At 44.4% G+C, this 18,332-nt stretch overlaps 2 protein-coding genes across 3 annotated transcripts in view; one reads left to right on the top strand and one right to left on the bottom strand.

Annotated features, from left to right (window-relative positions):
- Gabrg3 (gamma-aminobutyric acid type A receptor subunit gamma3) overlaps positions 1-18,332 on the bottom strand; it is a 490,937-nt gene that overhangs the window by 78,432 nt on the left and 394,173 nt on the right. The gene's annotated exons all lie outside the window — the stretch shown is intronic.
- Positions 13,257-15,288, top strand: LOC104854454 (THO complex subunit 5 homolog). The gene is given in 5 exon segments (XM_033761044.1): positions 13,257-13,696; positions 13,698-13,870; positions 13,873-14,403; positions 14,406-15,154; positions 15,156-15,288. Coding segments are annotated over 5 exon segments (1,998 nt in total). The 5' UTR covers positions 13,257-13,262; the 3' UTR covers positions 15,267-15,288.

Raw genomic sequence — 18,332 nt, forward strand, 5'->3', positions numbered from 1 at the left:
GATGGGCAAATAGGCTGTTTCCAAGATTTAGGTATTACAAACTGTGCCGCTATAAACATGGGTGCACATACTTCTCTGTGATATGATTCTTTTAGTTCTCTTGGAAAGATACCCAGCAGAGGGATGGCTGGGTCAAATGGAACCTCCAGTCCAAGCTCTTTGAGGTATCTCCATATTGATTTCCATAGTGGTTGCACTAGTCTGCACTCCCACCAACAATGGAGGAGGGTTCCTTTCTCCCCACAACCCCGCGAGATAGTAGAATTTAACATTGGAATAAAATGTTTTTCCGATGTTATCATTTTAATTAGTATAATAAACATTGGTTTTGATATAATTAACCTGATACAATATGAAGACTTGGACAAGATGTTCAACTAAGTGTTTTATTGAAGTGAACTGTAAGAACACTTCACGAAGATACTCAGCTGGATGGATTCACATAATTTATTAAGTTCATATATCCCACACTCGAGTCAAAAGGTAGGCTACTATAGATCTGGAAAGCCTCTCATATTTCCTGACTCCCAGTAAACTACCTTACCCAAGGAGAGATCAAAATCTCGCTCCCAACAGAATTACCTTCTAAGACGAGCCCACGAATGCCTCCTGGTCAAGTTCCACTCCAACACTAACTGTCCTCCAACTCCTAGCACCACTGATTACCTTGTGCTATGCTTTGATGTGGTTGTCCCTTCCAAAACTTGTGTTGGGGCTGGTGGCAGTGTTAAGAGGTGGAATCTGGAGAGAGGAGTCTGTGTCTTTGGGTTTTTGAGTAGTAGGAGACCCTGAATGGATTAATAGCTTCTCACAAGGCCATCTCACATGTTGTTTCCTTCTGTGAGCACCCACTTGCCCTTCCAACTTTTGCCATGAGTTGAAAGAGCATAAGTTCTCTCTGAGTGTGGCCTTCCAGTCTTAACCTTCCCTGCCTCCAGGACTATGAGCTAAATAAAAAATTTTTCTTCATAAATTGCCCAATCTCAGGTATTCTCTTATAGCAACAAAAGTATATTAAAACACTGTGTCAGGACGGAGGCCAATGCAGGCCCTAGGAGCCCCTCATAGCCCTGTTTAATCCCTTCCTCAATGCAAAGGTCAACAACACCTGGCCCTCCACACTGCTGATGACACTGTTAAGGTACAGTGCTGCAGCCCCCAGGAACCACCGTGATTGCTCTCTTTTCAAATCACAAGCTAAATCTGAACTTCTGACACCACTGATTGATTTTTCATGTTTTTTTCCTCCTTTGGTGAAGTAAATAAATTAATAAGTTCACCTTTTTTCTTGTCTTCTTAACACTCCTTAGAATAGCATTTCTTTCTGAATCATTTAATTTAGTTTTCTTCTGTTACTGGACTGTCAGTGCTCTCTAGTTGTTGGGTCAACTTGGGACATTTATTCTTTGCTAGAAAGTCACGTAAATATAGTTCCCCATTTTCAGATATATTGTTCTAAATTTCCTGTATGTTTCTTTTATAGTTTGAAAATGAACATCGTTGCTGTTTCTTCCATAATTTTAGATATTTGTTTAATTTTTCTCTATCTGATCTGTTGGTATTTCTCTTATTTATTTAGTTTCCTTCCAAACTCAGAATTTTGGTTTATTGATCTGCTCTTTACATCTCCTGATCACCAGTTCCCCTCTGTGTGCTTCAGAAACCACAGGGAATGTGGCCGGCTCCCTGCTGACCGGGATGCCTATTCTATGGCAGGTGGCAAACTGGAAGACAGAAATGTTTAGAGAGGTGAAGGGTGAAGGGATTGAGAATGAGGGGCAGGCTTGGCACTGGACACGATCTGAAGATTCTCTTTGATAAGACACTAGAAAGAGGTGAGAAAAATCCAGAAAAAGCCTCCAGTGAAGCCAGCATCAAGGCTGTGAGCAGGTCAGGCTTGAAAGAGCAAGAAAGGCCACACAGCAAGGCTGGGTCAGCAAAGGCAGGAAATCAGGACAAATGGCTAAAGACACTGCAACTGGCTCCGGAACATGGTAGAGGGAAGGCAGATTCACCACAGGTCAGGAAAATAAAAACAATGACAACTGGGATTCACTTTCTCATGAGATAGAAAAAAAAAATACCCAACTTCAGACTTATTACCTTCAGACCAGCTATGAAAATATCCAGTGTTGACAAAAGTGGTGAAAAATAAGTCTGTCATGTACTGTTTTTGGATATTGTATATGTGATCCAAAAATCCAAAATCTGAAATGTCATATAATTGAAAAGACTATAAGTGTTGACATGATGACACAAGTGGAAAATTCCATGTCACAAAACTTTGTTTCAAGCGTGAAATTATTCTCTTTCATATGTGGAAGCTAAAAAAATATTGATCTAAATTTAGACCAGAGGTAACTACAAGTTGAGAAGAAAGTGTGTGTGGGGGGTGTGAGCACGCACACGAGGAAAGAGGGTAGCCTTTTGATATGCGGCTAGATTTGATCAGTGCACATTGTAGGCCTGTGCTGAGATACCACATTGGATCCCATTCAAATTATATTGACTAATGTGTAATATATGTTAATCACAAATTTTTGAAACAAAAATGAAACATCTGTCATAGTCAACAACATACTAAAAGTATGGTGTTGACACAAAATACTGTATAGCATTAGCATCAGGCCATGTGTACAGGGGATACACAAAATAAAAATGCATTTTACACTAAGACTTGGGTCCATCCCTAAGATATCTCATTATTTATATGAGAACTTTCCAAAATCTAACTCTTTGAAATTCAAAATACTTAGGGTCCCAAGCATTTTGGACAAGAAATATTCAGCATGTATTATAAAACCATGATATAATGTGGCATTATTTGCTGAAATATTAAATGCCTGGAAACAGTGATTTGTGAATTATATGACAGAAAAAGTGCAAGTGCCTGATTAGGAATATGTTTCATTCTGGGAGAACATTTGTAAGTCAGATTCCTTCATAAATCTGACACAGTGACTCTACACATCCTGGACGCAAATGTACAACTTCTATTGCTTTGCACTTCCTAGCAGCCCCTCCACGTTACCACTGCTTTTCTCTTCCATCCATTCTTCATGACTATTCAGCCATTAAAGAATGAAGGGGCACAACAGGCACTAGGTTGGAAGTTGGCCCACAGCTCTTAATGGAATGTATGATCCAGATAGCACGCTACGTGTGAGGTAATCCGAGGAAAGCCAATATACGTGTGCATGCACATGTGTGTGTTAGTCTGTGTTTACATGAGCAAATGTAACTTAGAGGAAGAGACAGAAAATGGTTCAGGACTGAGCGCAGAGACAAGTGACACGAGCAGGAGAAATGGAAGGCTTCTCTTCACCGGAGATACTGTTTACATTGTTTAGCATGCAATTCACCAAAATATGTCAGCCTGAGACACTGGGCTTTTTGGGGACCATATTAGCAACTGTAAGGTGCTTCCAGCTGTAATATAATTACGATATCTACCGTCCCCAACATTAGCACCATGCCTACAATGAGGCACGGGTCAGCCTCAAGGCAAGCTCAGTCTTCAGGAAGGTGGCTGCAGCTTCAGCGGCGTGGTCTCTGGTAACAGGCAGGGGGTGGACCCTGGTTGGGAGATTCACAGGCTCCATGACACGATTCAGGCAACCATGGCCACCCTTCCCTCATGCACTAAAAACCAGGAACAACCAAGGAGAAATTAATGCAGAAGGTGCAAGTTTCACTCTGAGAAAACTCTGAAAATTATAATAAAATAAAGCGGGTACCAGTCACCAGTCTGAGAAATTTAATGAAAGAAGCTGCTGAACTGCCATTTTGATCATTCAAATCTCACTGTGCTACTTGTAATATTTTTCACTTTAAAAATATTTTGTCCATTGAATGATCTATGATTTACATTACTGTAACTCCTTTTTCTTGGCGGTGTATGAACATGTACCATAAGACCTGCCCTCTTAGATTTTCACAAGTTCCATACATTTGTTGCTCAGAGCCACAATGCTGTTTTCCAGTTGCTTTCCGCCTATGAGATGCAGAACATCTTTAGGGTGATGGTACCCTTCAGAAAAGATTTTCTCTCTTTTTAGAAAATCAGTTGTCACTTGTGTCCCATGGGGTGCACTGGCTGTCCATGGCAAGAAGTTCCCATGTGCTCCTACTGGCAGTCAGGGACACAGCAGGGATGTGGGATGTGGAGCAGGGACAAAGGAAACCAAGTTCCTCCTGGTGGGGACCAACTCTGAGACAGCTCCTTCTTCTCACCAGAAGGGCCTCTCTTAGACAATTTTCTAAGGCATTGCACTTTACACCTAAGATTGTTGAAACAGGGGCTAAGAAACATCAACTTTTGAGGCTCATGAACATTTTATTGACATATAATTGTACATATTTATAGGGCACAGTGTGGTACTTTGTGACATGTACACATTGTGTGATGATCAGTTCAGGGTACATGGCGTATCCATATTTCTAGAAACACTCAAAATCTTCTCTAGTAGTTACCCTGAAATATCTGCTAAGTTGGTGTCAGCTATGGTCAACCTACTGTGCTGTAAGACATTACAAGTTTTCCTCATATCCAGCTCCACCCTTACACCCATTAATCATCCTTTCTCCATCCGGTCCTCCCTCACATCCTTCCCAGGCTCTACCCTACTTCTAAGAGATCAACTTATTAATCTCCAAAAATGGATGAGGTCTTTTGGTATTTATGTCTCTGGGCCTTGATTCTATTCTTCTCTATGTCTGAATAATATACCACTGTGTTTGTGTGTGCGTCTCTCTCTGGGCACACACACATACACTTTTTTATCCATTAATTCCTTGATGGACACTTGAGTTGATTTCGTTTATTGGCTATTGCGGTTAATGCTGCTATAAATATCTTTGTTTAGGTGTCTTCTTAACACAAGGATTTCAATTTGGATACGTGCACAATTGTGGATCCTAGGTAGTTCTATTTCTTGTGTTTCTGAGGACTCTCCATACTGTATTCTATACTAGGTGCGCGATCTTTTATTCTCACCAACTGTATATAAAAGTTAAAAGCAACTCTTTTGGGAAAAGACAGCAGGAAGAAAGCCTTGGAGGAGATAACCCTGGAAGAACTAAGCCTGGTGCGTGCAGGTATGGAACGTGAGAATGAGGGTGGAAGGCGCAGACACTTGCTGCAGAGAGAACAAAAACAAGTCAAAAAGGTCCCGGGAGGTGACCGCGCTGCTTCCTTTCAGAGCAGTTCTTACATGCCCATGAGCCAGGGGGCCAAATTAAACGGGTCTGGACAGATTAGGCAGTCACCAGGCACCCCTTGCTGGAGGCAATTTGCATCTATTTAGCTAATATAAGAAAGTACCTCTGGAAAATAAGCCTGGATTATTTCCCATTTGGTTATTTTTTGCCAGAGTCATAAGGACAAAGTGAGCTCTGCTCAATTCACAGATACTTCCCTAAGAGGCACATTTTACTGCCACCCAATCTCTGATCAAGAGGAGCCACCAGGCATTGATTGCTCCTCTGTCTGGTAATGAGATCGAGCCTGCATTTCCTCCCTGCATGAGCCAGCTGTGGAATACCTCTGCAGACTTGATGAGCGTGTGAGGGGGATACAATTTCAGGGAAAGATGATTACATCTCCACTAAGTAGGATCCTACTGAATTAAACCATTTAGAGCATTTCAATCAGAGTGAGAATCGGCTGGACAAATACATGTCACTTGTCAAAAAGTACTATTATTAAATAAATGGCTTTTTCTAAATTGTAATGAAGATAAACAGTATGAATGGCAGTACGATTTGCAAAGCTGGAGCAATGTCTCATCGCATGCCATTTAGCTGCATTTAGAGGAATGGGAGAGGCACTGCTCCTGAACGCTGCTTTCCAGTGGACTGCTAGGCTCTGCCTTTGCCTTCCCGGAGACGGTGCTGGGATGTGCATGCACTCCGTGTGCCCAGCATGCAGCGCATGCCAAACAGCTCAGTGTTGGGTGGTGACTGGGATGGGTGGGGTCTGGATATGCGTCTGCAATGGTTCATAGCTCATGACAAGGGAGAAAAGGCAGATTGTCGCAAGCCCTCCCACGTGTTCTTCCAGGCTGCACCATTAAATGACCCAGGAGAAAGGCCCTAAGCCCTGGAACCTGGAAGCTTTGCTTAATGGTCAGGAGTCAGGAAGACTCTATAGCACTGTTTATGCCACTGACTGGAAAACACAATGAGCAGCAACAGGCCAGGGCAGAGAGGAAGTCTGCCCCAACCCAAGGCTGAAGACTCAAAGAAGGCAGCCTATTTTAGAAAAGGCAAGTCTAGGACTGAGATATTCATTCTGGCAAAGTCACTTTAAATATAGACCAGGAAACCTGTCCATATCTAATTGTAGATCCTTCTCTGCTAAGTATGAATCTCTTTATTTAAAATCTGTCCCCACTGCTGCTTTAAACCACTGTTTATCCCAAGAAAGAAACACATCCAAGGAGATTGACAGTGAGCAAAGGTTAAGATGGATGTGTCAGAAAAAACAGGTACCCACTGGACTGGATGAAAGTTTGAATGTGACTTTTCTACAAAGACAAAAGCCAAAACCCAAGTGCCAACCAGCAACCTAGTTATTCAAAATATCTCCCCAGCCTCCTTCCTGTGGAACACAGTTAAAAAGGAAATGCACCCGCGATGGCTAGAAACCACATTTTGCAAACTGAAGCCCCGATGCCACAGTGCAGGGAAGCGGTGCCTAAATGATGCCTAGGTCCAGAGGGAGGGTCAGGGAATAAAGCGATGACAAAATCACTTCCCCGTCCCATTGTCTCACCTTCCACCAGGGGGTGATACAGCAACGAGACCACTAGATGCTGCGTGACCCACACCTGAAGTGTCTGCATTTTCCCCCTTACATGAACCTGGACAGCTCTTGCAGCTTTATGGTTCCTTCCAGTCCCTCAGTATGGCCCTCCAGCCCCATTGAATTCTATGACTCCCCATCCTCCACCTGTACCCACCCACGGGCACCAAGGGGGCTGGAGAGGCAGTGGGTACATGTGGGCCTGTCTTCTCTGGCTCTTTATACCTTCATTCCCAGCTAGCTCTGGTCCTTCTGAAGTGCCCATGGTAGGAGGGTAAGGACAGGTGGAAGCTTGGGGCCGTCCCCCTGGTCCCTGGATGTCACTGCATACTTGGGTAGAGGGCCCTTCTCCTGCTGCTGCAGGTCCGGCAGCATCAATGAAGTCCTCCACCACAGAGAGCCAAGCTCTTATAAAGGGCCCTGGACAACGATCACCAAGCTGGCTCCTTCTGTGCCCCTGAGTGCTCAGGTCAAGGGGACCCTTCCTTCCCCAGTGCATCCTAGTGTTTTTCCCTGCTATGAGCTCATGCAGCCTCCAAATTCTAAAGCACTGTCAACTCCTCAGGCTTGGCTGGATATCAGAAAGTTGACTTCCTCTTTTGTCCAGGAGATAATCCTTAATTTTTGCATTTCTAACTAGCAATGGACTCTGTCTTTTCTTGTGCAATGCACATTGATAACTGAGCTTAATGTGGGCCAAACAAGTGCTGCAGTCTCTGTAGATCCTGAGAGGTTGTTCACCATGTGATCTTGACATGTGAAGGCTCTCACAGGGCCCTTGAAAAATGCTAAGGAATTCACTTACCCTCCTGAACACCACGTTGGTCACCAAGTTATGCTCAGGGCCCAGCCACTGACATTCACACTTTCCCACCCATAGGTATCATGACCAACTGTTTTGCTACTGTTCTTGAAATCTACAGAGGACAACAGCTGCTTGGGAGTGACAGACCTTGTGGCCTGGGTTTCTATCCATCCAGAGCAGTGATGGCCCAGGTCCTGGCAGGGAGGCAGGGAGGTGACAGAGGGAGGGCCAGTAGGAGACATCAGGAGCTGTTCATAATGAGTGGGAAAAATTAGATCTTTGTAAGACCAGGGGATGACAGAGAAGCACAGCCATTAGAGCTAGAGACATGCAGGCAGGCCCCGGTGCCATGGTGGTTAGACGGGAGGTTACACAGACCATGGCTTCTCAACCACAGGCTTTTTCAAGTCCTAGTGTCCCTAGTGAGGCTTCTGCTCTAGTCCTGGACAGTATCAGCGGAGGGACAATGATCAGAGTCTCTGTGTTCCTGGAGGTGGAACACATCAGACTGGGTTCTCACACACCACTCAAAAAACCATCCGCATGCATGCACACACACACATGCACGCAGACACACACACTGCATATATGTAACACATAGCCTGGTCACACACCATGCAACCCACTCATATGCAATACATATACCATCCACACATATACCTGACAAACACAGAAACACACACTGCACACACCATATATCACACCGCAACACACTGTACATACACATGTCACATACATCACACATACTACACACCATACTCATACCCATATCACTAGAGATACATACAATAAACACAGACATTCCCACACAGATACACGTCCATCATCTGATACACTATGTACAGACACATCACACACACACACTTATACATGCATACCATAAACATACATGCACACAGATGCATGACATATATACTAGTCCTGCTCACAAATCGCATGCTGCATGCATGCAACACCATACACACACACAGACACACCACATCTGTAAATAATAAAGGGAGGGTGGTGTAAGGGCTGACGAGGGTTCTGTAGCTGCAGAAGAAGCTGTTAGTTCCCTGACTGTTCATCAGGCCTACATTCTGCCAGCCACATGATGGTGATAACAGGAACATTAGCGCTCTACCACTTCATAAGACCTTACAAATTTAAGATTCGGCTAAGGGAAAATGTCTCCCACATAAAGAAAATTATCTTTAGACAGTTCAGGCTTCAGGAAGAACATTATTAAAATGATAATGGAAAATGTTTACTGAACGACCTTATGGTGCCACAGTAAATGGGAAAGAGGCCTATGTTTATTGAAGTAAAAAAGAACGCACTTAGAGCTCACAGCTTGAAGAGACAGAGAACAGATTAATAATGACTAGGTAACATTCCAGGCATCATGGTTTATAAAAGATACAGTACAGAATTGACTGAGCACATTATAGCTTGCTGCAGGGACCGTGGGTTCTAATTTTCCATTTCATCTGTGTGACACAAAAGCTTCTTTCAAGAGGCAAAAAATGAGCCCTCTTTTAGGGATGGATGAGAATGATTTGCTAAGGACCGAACCACATGTACACACCGCAGGTCGGAGCTCAGCTTTGCTCTAAAGTTGACTGTTCTAGGCAGCTGCACTGCAGTCTGACGGTGGGGTCTACCTGTCTGGGTCTTCTCTGTCAGTGTGAAAGAACTACCATTGTGTTAGCAGGGCTGGGCGTGGGTGGCATGGGATTTGTGAGCCATGAGGAGCTCTGGACCCCTTGACCATACTCACTTTGCTGGAGGAACAGAAGCAAGCTGTAACCAGAGCAATCAACTGCCTTTCCACAAAGTTCTTCAGCATAGAAACCAGGTTGTTGGGGATCTATGACTCAGCCTTCTGTGCTCAGAGGCTGTGCTTGCTTCCTGTCATGATAACAAACGCCTGAGATATGCAAGGTTTACTTTGGCTCAGTTGTGGAGGCTCTAGTCCACCTCAGGGAGACCCACTGCTCTCAGATTCCTGGTGGGGGCAGCACACCATGGCAGGTACACACAGAGGAGAGTCACTCACCTCAGGAACAAGAAGACAAAGAGGGAGAAAGCAAGGAAGGGGCTGGGCTCATTGTCCCCTTCAAGGGCACAGCACAAGGCCTGAAGACCTTCCGATAAGCCCCACCTCTGGAAAGCTCCACCACCTCCCAACCTGCCACAGACCAATGCCAGGCCCTCAACACAGGGCTGGTGGGAGTCACTTATCTAAACACAGAGGCTGCTACAGACCTGGGAGGCCTTGCCAAAGCCTAGATCAGGCACGTGTGTGTGATGCAGCAGATTTTTCTCCCGTTTCTGCACTGACATAAGAATAGGCTGCGGGATTCCTATAGGTCCATGTCATACCACACGTGTCACAGTTTTCTCAAGTGCTCAGAGAAAGATAGACTTCTTGTGAAAACATTAAAGGGACACCAGAAGGCATGTCTCTGAAGTTAGACACACTGCAAACACAGCTAGGTAAACCCTCAAAGCAAGGTAGGGTGACTACCGATTACAGCAAGTGTGATACATTTCTGGATGGTCAGAATACAACTGAACACACAGAAATGTTCCCGTTTGAGGAGGCGGAAGTGCTTATCACCAAGATTTATCATTAAACACTGACAAAGGTGTTGAATTATCATACTGTACCCCATAAAGAGGCACAGATATTATGTCTCAGTAAAAGATAATTTAAAAGTCCTTTGAGAGATTTCGTGAGATTTCAAAGGTAACTCAGACCATTAAGTAGCTCTGCTTTAATCTTAGGACATTTTAAATTATTTTGTTCTTGCATACATGAAGAACGCATATTTTCAGATTTACTGAGGTATAATAGGCACACAGAATGTTTATATATTTGGCTGGGTGCATAAAATACATGGAGGTGCATGTCTGTAAACTCAGAACTCTAGGAGGCTGAGGCAGGAGTGTGAGCCAAGCTTGGGCAATTTGGTGACATAGTGAGGCCCTGTCTCAAAAAATAGATTAGATATAGATATAGATGTAGATGTATATGCATGCTGCGGATGTAGTTCAGTGTAATCCCCAGTATTAACTGTGAGATGTGATGCAGCCTGTACCGTATTCAGGTATATTTCATGCATACCTGATTTTGAGATTTTTTTTTTTTTATGAAAGGAAGTAGAATTTTGCCAAATGCTTTCTCTGCATTTGCTGAGATGATTGTATGGTTTTTTTCGTTCATTCTTTTAAAATGGTGCCTTACATTTAAAAAAATGTTTTGTCACACCACCCTTAAATCCCAGGGATCTCACTTCTTGGCTGTGCTGTATGACTCTTTTAATGTGGTGTTGAATTCATTTTGCTAGTATTTTGTTGAGGATTTTTACATCAGCACAGACCTGCAGTTTTCTTTTCTGTGTTCACATAATTGAAAGCAGCATACCTACCCTAACCCTAAGAATGGCAGTAGGAGAGGAAGTTGCAAAAGACATTCTTTTTCGTCAAGCCTATGAAAATCCAACCCAAAGTGGGTATATCAGCCAGAAAATATCTATGTTCTCATGAGGCAGACAGAACTTTTTCAGCATCTCCATTTATAAACTAAATATCCATTCAGGTTTTCTCCTGTCTAAAATGCCTCATAGCAGAGTGAGTTGCTAAGCATGTTTCAAATATTTTGGATATTTAAAAAGATTGACATATGTGTAGCTATAAAAAAGCACACACACACACACACACACACACACACACACCTCATCAGCTCCTTCATATACCTTAAAAGGAGTGCTTCATTTTCTACTGAGAGAGTCTGGCAATCACTTGAGAACATTAAATTATTCCGAACTGAATTACAAACAGATTGTCTGGATGACTCGAGTAGGACTCTGTGTAGGTGTTTCAACATTCTTAGAGCCAGCCTTCCTGGCTGTGAGCCACGCTGACACACCAGCACCGTGGGTAATCTTCCTGTACGACTCACACAGACTCATTCTCCAAACTTGATGACAACAGAGCCATTAAATAATTGTCACTTTGCTTTTCCCTATTTCAAACCAGATTGTCTGATTCATATTGGGCAACAGCAAGAAATCTCAAAATTACAAATCTAACCTTTTTTCTGGCTTACCTAAACAGCAGGAAATGCAAACTCAAACTCTTTTTTTTTACACTGCCTTATTTTCAAGGGGTTTATTATCTTACATTTAAAATAGAATGTTTAAATGATTGGACTTTGTCAGTCCTGTCTTATGAGGAGCTTCATCAAAAATGGAGTAAGAGTACAGGGAAGTCTGCAGAGCTGGACTTTCACTAGTTGAGTCCGAGTAGTCTGTAGCCTCCTGAGGGCCCAGACGTGAGGAGAGCATGGAGAGGTGTATGCATGAGGGACAGGTGGTCTGGTGCAGCAATGCCGGGACCTGTGACATTCCAATACCGGTGTCCAGGCAGAGCACGCTGGAAGGGCTGCTGTTATCTGAGTGCTCCTTTATTCACCTGCTCTGCCGGAGAGATTTGGGGCAAGAATCAGGGGTAAGCATGAAAAGAAAGGAAGGGAGGCCACATAGCTGTCACAAATGCGTTTGTGTAAGACACACTCTCTACCCTCCAGGAGGTGCCAAACACAGTCCTTAAAAGTCAGGCATTAAAAGTCCTGGATTTTATTATTTGGGTGTTTCCTGAACCTGTCTGGAAAAACTACAGAAGGAACACAATTCGGGAGCCTCTAGACTATATATGAAGACTGCTTTTCCAGGATTTTGATTTATTAATAACTTTGCAAGTATATGTGCATGTGTGTTCTTGCACATGTGTACGGCACGGTGCTCCTGTGTTTTCTGCACTTTTTGCCATAGTTCATTTTTGTTCGTTTTGCTGTAGTTCTGCAGGCTGTCTGAGGGCAATCGCTTCAATCGGCAGGTTTTTCCTGAATATCTCCTTTGAAGAATCTGTGTATACATCAGAAATCCCTGCCTTCTCTCTGCCCTACTTCTCCTGACAGGGATTATGAAGCATACAGTCATCAAAGCCTGCCAAATGGACTCAAATCAGGGTTCTTCAGAATATATAATACAGTATCATCAAATTCTAGTGCTATGCAAGTACACTCAAACTACAGTTTTCTGGCATACTTATGTGAACAATTATGTCATAAGTTGTATTCAAGTGAAAATGAGTTGCATTTACCAGTGGTTCTTCTACGCGCCCTTCCATGAGAGCAGCTCCCGTGTGAAATGCTGCTTTCGGGGTCCATCCCTTCTGCCCTTCACCTGACGTCCAGGTGCCATGGATACTGTTCGCATCTGAGTAATTTCTGAGCATCATTCCAGTGTCTCCGTTCAGATTTATTCTCTTTTATAATAAAGTCCCACAGTAAAATCAATTTCAGTTCCCCCAAATGTGGAGGAGAACATATTAATCAGCCCCCATTTGTCCTTTTATTTATCAGGACGGGCAGATCTGTGGCCTCCACCTGCTGTCCCCATGTTCCTGCCACGCCTCCGACTCTCCCAGCTCTTTTCCACACACGCAGGGGACTCCTGCTTACTTTCATTAGTACGCATTCGCTACACTTGAAAGTTCAGATTTTTCCCCCCTAAAAACCTAGTTATGTAATTTTTCTGATTCAAACTCTTCCGACAGAAGTAGTTCACTGGGTTGGATTAGTTCGCTGAGAGTTGAGGAACAACCATGTCATCAGAATCAAGCAAAAACCCGAAGCCCAAAGTGATCCGAAGTGAAGGGGCTCCAGCTGAAGGAAAGCGGAATCGAACTGACCCTGAGCAGGTAGGTAAACACTGCAGTGAGGAGGCTGAGGTGGACCTGCGGGACCCCGGCAGAGACTACGACCTATACAAGTATACGTGCCAGGAGCTACAGAGGCTGATGGCCGAGATCCAGGACCTGAAGAGCAGAGGTGGCAAGGATGTGGCAGTTGAAATTGAAGAATGGAGGATCCAGAGCTGTGTGCATTTCATGACTCTAAAGAAGCTTCACCGATTAGACCACATCAGGTTGAAGAAAGGAAGAGATCAGACCCATGAGGCTAAGCAAAAAGTAGATGACTATCACCTGCAGCTACAGAACTTGCTGTATGAAGTGATGCACCTGCAGAAGGAGATCACCAAAACATGGAGAAATCGATCTGGTCAGTTTAGGGGAGTTTTACAAGGAGTCTCCACCAGACATCAGCGTGACTGAAGTCACCATGGGAGACCCTCACCAGCAGACCCTGGCACGTCGGGACTGGGAGCTGGAGCAGCGGAAAAGACTAGCAGAGAAGTACCGAGAGGGCCTGTCCACAAGGAGAAGATCCTCAAAGAGATTGAGGTGAAGAAGGAGTACCTAAGCAGCCTTCAGCCTCGGCTCAATAGCATGCAGGCTTCCCTCCCAGCGCAGGAGTACCTGTTCATGCTGTTTGACCAGGCTCACAAGCAATATGAGACAGCCAGACAACTGCCGCCACCCCTCTACGTGCTCTTTGTACAGGCCACCGCCTATGGGCAGGCCTGTGGTAAGACCCTGACTGTGGCCATCAAAGGCAGTGTAGATGAGGCTCTGTTCAAGCCTCCTGATGACTCCCAAGATGACAAGAGTGACTCGGATGCTAAGGAGGAACAGACCACGAAATGGCGGCGACCCACCCCGGGAGTTCAGTTGGATGACAAGCACAGGGAGATTCTGAGGAGACACCCTCTGTCCGTCATGGTTGACCTGAAATGCAAAGATGATAGCATGCCTCACCTGACTTTCTACTACCTCATGAACCTCAACATCCTGACCGTGAAAGCCAAAGTGACACCTGCCACGGAGCTGATCACTCCCATCAGTGCATCTTGCGTTCTCATGACTCGGTGCTGAGTTTGTATCCTGGTGATCATGGAAAGAAAACTCCAAATTCAGCCAATCAGTACCCGTTTGATAAAGTTGGCATTTTGACTTTGAGAGACTATGTACTTGACCTGGGTCATCCCTATTTGTGGGTACAGAAGCTGGGAGGCCTCCACCTCCCAAAAGAGCAACGCCAACACACAGTGATTGCTCACTCACTGAGCACCAGCCACATGGAGACGACCATGAGGCTGCTGAAGACCAGGGTGCAGTCCCGTCTGGCCCTCCACAAACAGTCTGCATTCCTGGAACATGGCATTGTGCCAGTTACCAGTGACTGCCAATACCTCTTCCCTGCCAAGGTTATCTCTCACCTAGTGAAGTGGGTGACAGTTGCCCACGAGGATTATATAGAACTGCACTTCACCAAGGACATTGTGGAGGCAGGACTGGCTGGGGACAACAATCTCTACTACATGGCACTTATTGAAAGGGGCACAGCCAAACTCCAGGCTGCTGTGGAGTTGAACCCTGGGTACTCCTCCATCCCACCCATTTTCCAGCTCTGTCTAAACTGGAAAGGCGAGAAAACCAACAGCAATGATGATGACATTCAGGCCTTGGAGAGCGAGGTCAATGTGTGCTACAAGGAGCCCGGGCCTAGCCACCAGCTCTTGACCAACCAGCTGCAGTGGCTGTGTGTGCTCCTAGATGTCTACCTGGAGACTGAGAGCCACGATAACAGTGTGGAGGGGGTCCAAGGAATTTCCCCAGGAGAAGATGTGTCTGTGGCTTTTCAGGGGTCCAAGTAGGATGAAGCCATTTAAATATAACCATCCTCAGGGATTCTTTAGCCACCACTGACCTCCTGCTCAGCCAGTTGCTTCTCCCAAGATCCTGCCCCGTGCTTCTGCTTTCTGCTTTGTTTACAAAGCTCTTAACAGTCTCCCAAAACACTAGCCAATAAAAGCGTCACTTGACCAAAATAAGTAAGTAAATAAATAAAACTCTTCCGATATTTCCCATTTCCCACAGTATGAAGGCTCCTAGGCCATGCAGCTCAGGTCTGTCAGTCTCACCGTAACTGCATTCCATTTTCATGTCCACAATTAGCAGTAACAGGAATCGGTTACTATTTTAAGCATGACTTCCCTCTAAAGACATAAAAAAGTGTCAAGAAGTTGACAACAACTTCTTTTAAGATGTAAGGATTTTGACCCCAGTAGAAAAACAGTTTAATTAAATTTGCTCAAAATGTCATCTAGAGTCCAGTAATGCCATAGATTAAACTTGACCTCCAGCCACAGACAGTAGTCCTCAGGGGAACAGGTCTTGCAAAGGGGTGAGGATACAAATGTCATTTACTAGGAGGGGAGGAAGGTTGCTGGACATTCTTTAGTCCAGGAAACAATTGTTCTGCCTCCTGAACAACTTTTTTTTTTTCCTGGTACTGGGGGACTGAATCCAGGGCCTTTGTCTTGAGCTATATCTTCAAACCATTTTTATTTTGAGATAGAGTCTTGCTCAATTGCTAAGCTTCCCATTGGGCTTGAACTCATGATCCTCCTGCCTCAGTTTCCCAGTTGTCCTTTACAACTTTTAAATGCTCATAGAATACCCAGGTGGGTTAAAAACAAGGAAAAAATGATGCTTACCTATAATTTAAAAAACACTTCTTTATGCACAGGGACATTATGAACTTTTTCAGAAATACCCCTGATGTACACACAGATGGAAAATTCTAGTGAAATCTGTTTTGAAACTAACCATGAATTTTTCTCATCTTGTCCAGTCACTTTACCCAATGAGAGTGGCTTGTGGCATCTGACCTGCCAGGTCAGTGCACCTGAGCTGCTGTTTGTGGCCATGGCGTCTCCAGTGATGAGCCCCCTCCCACTCCACTCTGAGGAAGCCCTGCGAAATGTCTATAGAGTAGATTGCTTATTCTTTTATTATTTTTCTTAATGTCACAGATTATTTTGGTCTTACATTTTTAAAAATTGTGTTTAAGTATGTTACATTTTATAGATTTTTAATACAGGTGGATAAGGGGGGGCACCATTATTGTATAAAGGAGCCTGGATGTTATGGGTGTTATAATAGTTTGGTTTCGTTCCTCCACCATTACAGTTGATGTCCTAACCCCAGGGATGGTGCCTCATTTGGAAGTCATTTTTCTTTCTTTTTTTTTTTTTTTAAGGGGAATCAAGTTAAAATGAGCATTAATCCAAAGTTAGAATGAGCATTAACCCAAAATGGCATTGTTCTTATATAAAGGAAAGTTGAAAACAGAGACACATGTGGAAGACAACACAAATAAACATGGAGAAGATGACCATCAGTAAGCAAAGGAGTGAGGCCTAGGACAGATCCTTTCACAGAGTCCTCCAGAGGAACCAAATCTACAAAATCTTGATTTCAACATTCCAGGCCCCAGAGGCAAGAGACAACAAACTTGTGTTTCTGAGTCACTGTGGAGGGTTCTTAGTGGTCAATTTGAGTGAGAACGCCCACCTGAATTGAGTTAGCAAGTTATATCATTCTGGGGAATGGTTTAAAAGGAGAACTGGAGGGGAGCATTTTATGCTGGTTTCCTTTGGCAAAGCTCAACTGTTGTCTTTGGCTGAGCTCTGCCCTCAGCAAGGGTGATGGCTGTTCTCCCAGCCAGAGCTCTGGTCTTCACCTTCTCCCTGAGCACCCACTGTCTTCTGGCCTTTGGCACACACTCTTCAGCTGGAGACGGTGGTCTTGACCTTCTCTTTGGGCATCATCTTGTCGCAGATTCTACCAGCATCTGCCTTTCAATCTTCAGGCCAGACTCCCTAACCTTCGGTGCCAGCCCTTGGGCTTTCCAGACAGACCCTTTGGTCTTCCATAGTGAATTTCTCAGCCTCCTGATGTGAACTTGCACAGGACATTGCTGTGAGCTCTTGGCTCACAGGACACTGTCATGGGATCCAGGCTCTTGGCTGGATTCTTTGGATCTCTAGAGTGCGGACAGGTCTGTTGAACTGTCCTACATTTGACTCTGTGGCAATTACATAAGCTACTCTTGTACACTGCTGTGTCCTGCGTCGAATCTGTCCTCCTACAAACACTGACTAATACAGTGACCCAGTCTGTGGTACTTCGTTACTACAGCCCCAGCAGATGAATCCAATGGGATTGCACATCATGGACTCACACCGCTGCCGCCAAATTGCATCTCATCCCTAATCCATATTTTGAAACCCCGGTGCCCAGTGGGATGGTATTTGGAAATGTGGGTTTGGAGTGGTGATTTAGATCAGACTGATGAGTATGGGCCCTCAAGGAGGGGTCAGTACCCTTATAAGAAGGCGCCCAGAGTGCGCTCGCTGTGTGCCACATGAGGACACAGCAAGAAGGAGCCCTCTGCAAGAGGAAGCCTCTGCCTGTAGTCTCCTCTGTTTGGCTCCTCTCTGAGCACAGCAGGGAGCTATTTCATGAGAAGTGCACTGGGTCACTGGTTCTTATCCTATATTTCAAATACTGACCTAAGCAATCACCATGTTTTAACAATGGAAAATGCTCTATGATGTTTTAACATAATAAGTCGATAAACAGGATGGGTCAGACCTGCACAAATTTAAAACAGCCAAGTTCTACTACCAGGTACACATGGATATATACTGCTGCTGGTCTAAAGTCTAAGGTATTAGAGTGGACTAAAACTTAAAACACACCCAACCCATTTTTCTAAATCCAAAAGCTTTCCATTTGTTGGAACTAGGGATGTACTTCTTGGGGGTACAGTGCAGCTAGCATGTATTCATAAGGCTTCTTCATGACGAAGAAAGTCAGCGTTCTTCTCTTTCAGGTCTCCAGACTCTAAAAACCTAGCATTTTTTCTTTTTCAGAGCACTTCACTTTCCCAAGTACTCACTGATTTTTTTTTTTTTTTTTTTTTTT

This window comes from Fukomys damarensis, unplaced genomic scaffold, assembly GCF_012274545.1.
Source record: "Fukomys damarensis isolate Sample0158 unplaced genomic scaffold, DMR_v1.0_HiC HiC_scaffold_7, whole genome shotgun sequence".
Taxonomy (NCBI): Eukaryota; Metazoa; Chordata; class Mammalia; order Rodentia; family Bathyergidae; genus Fukomys; species Fukomys damarensis.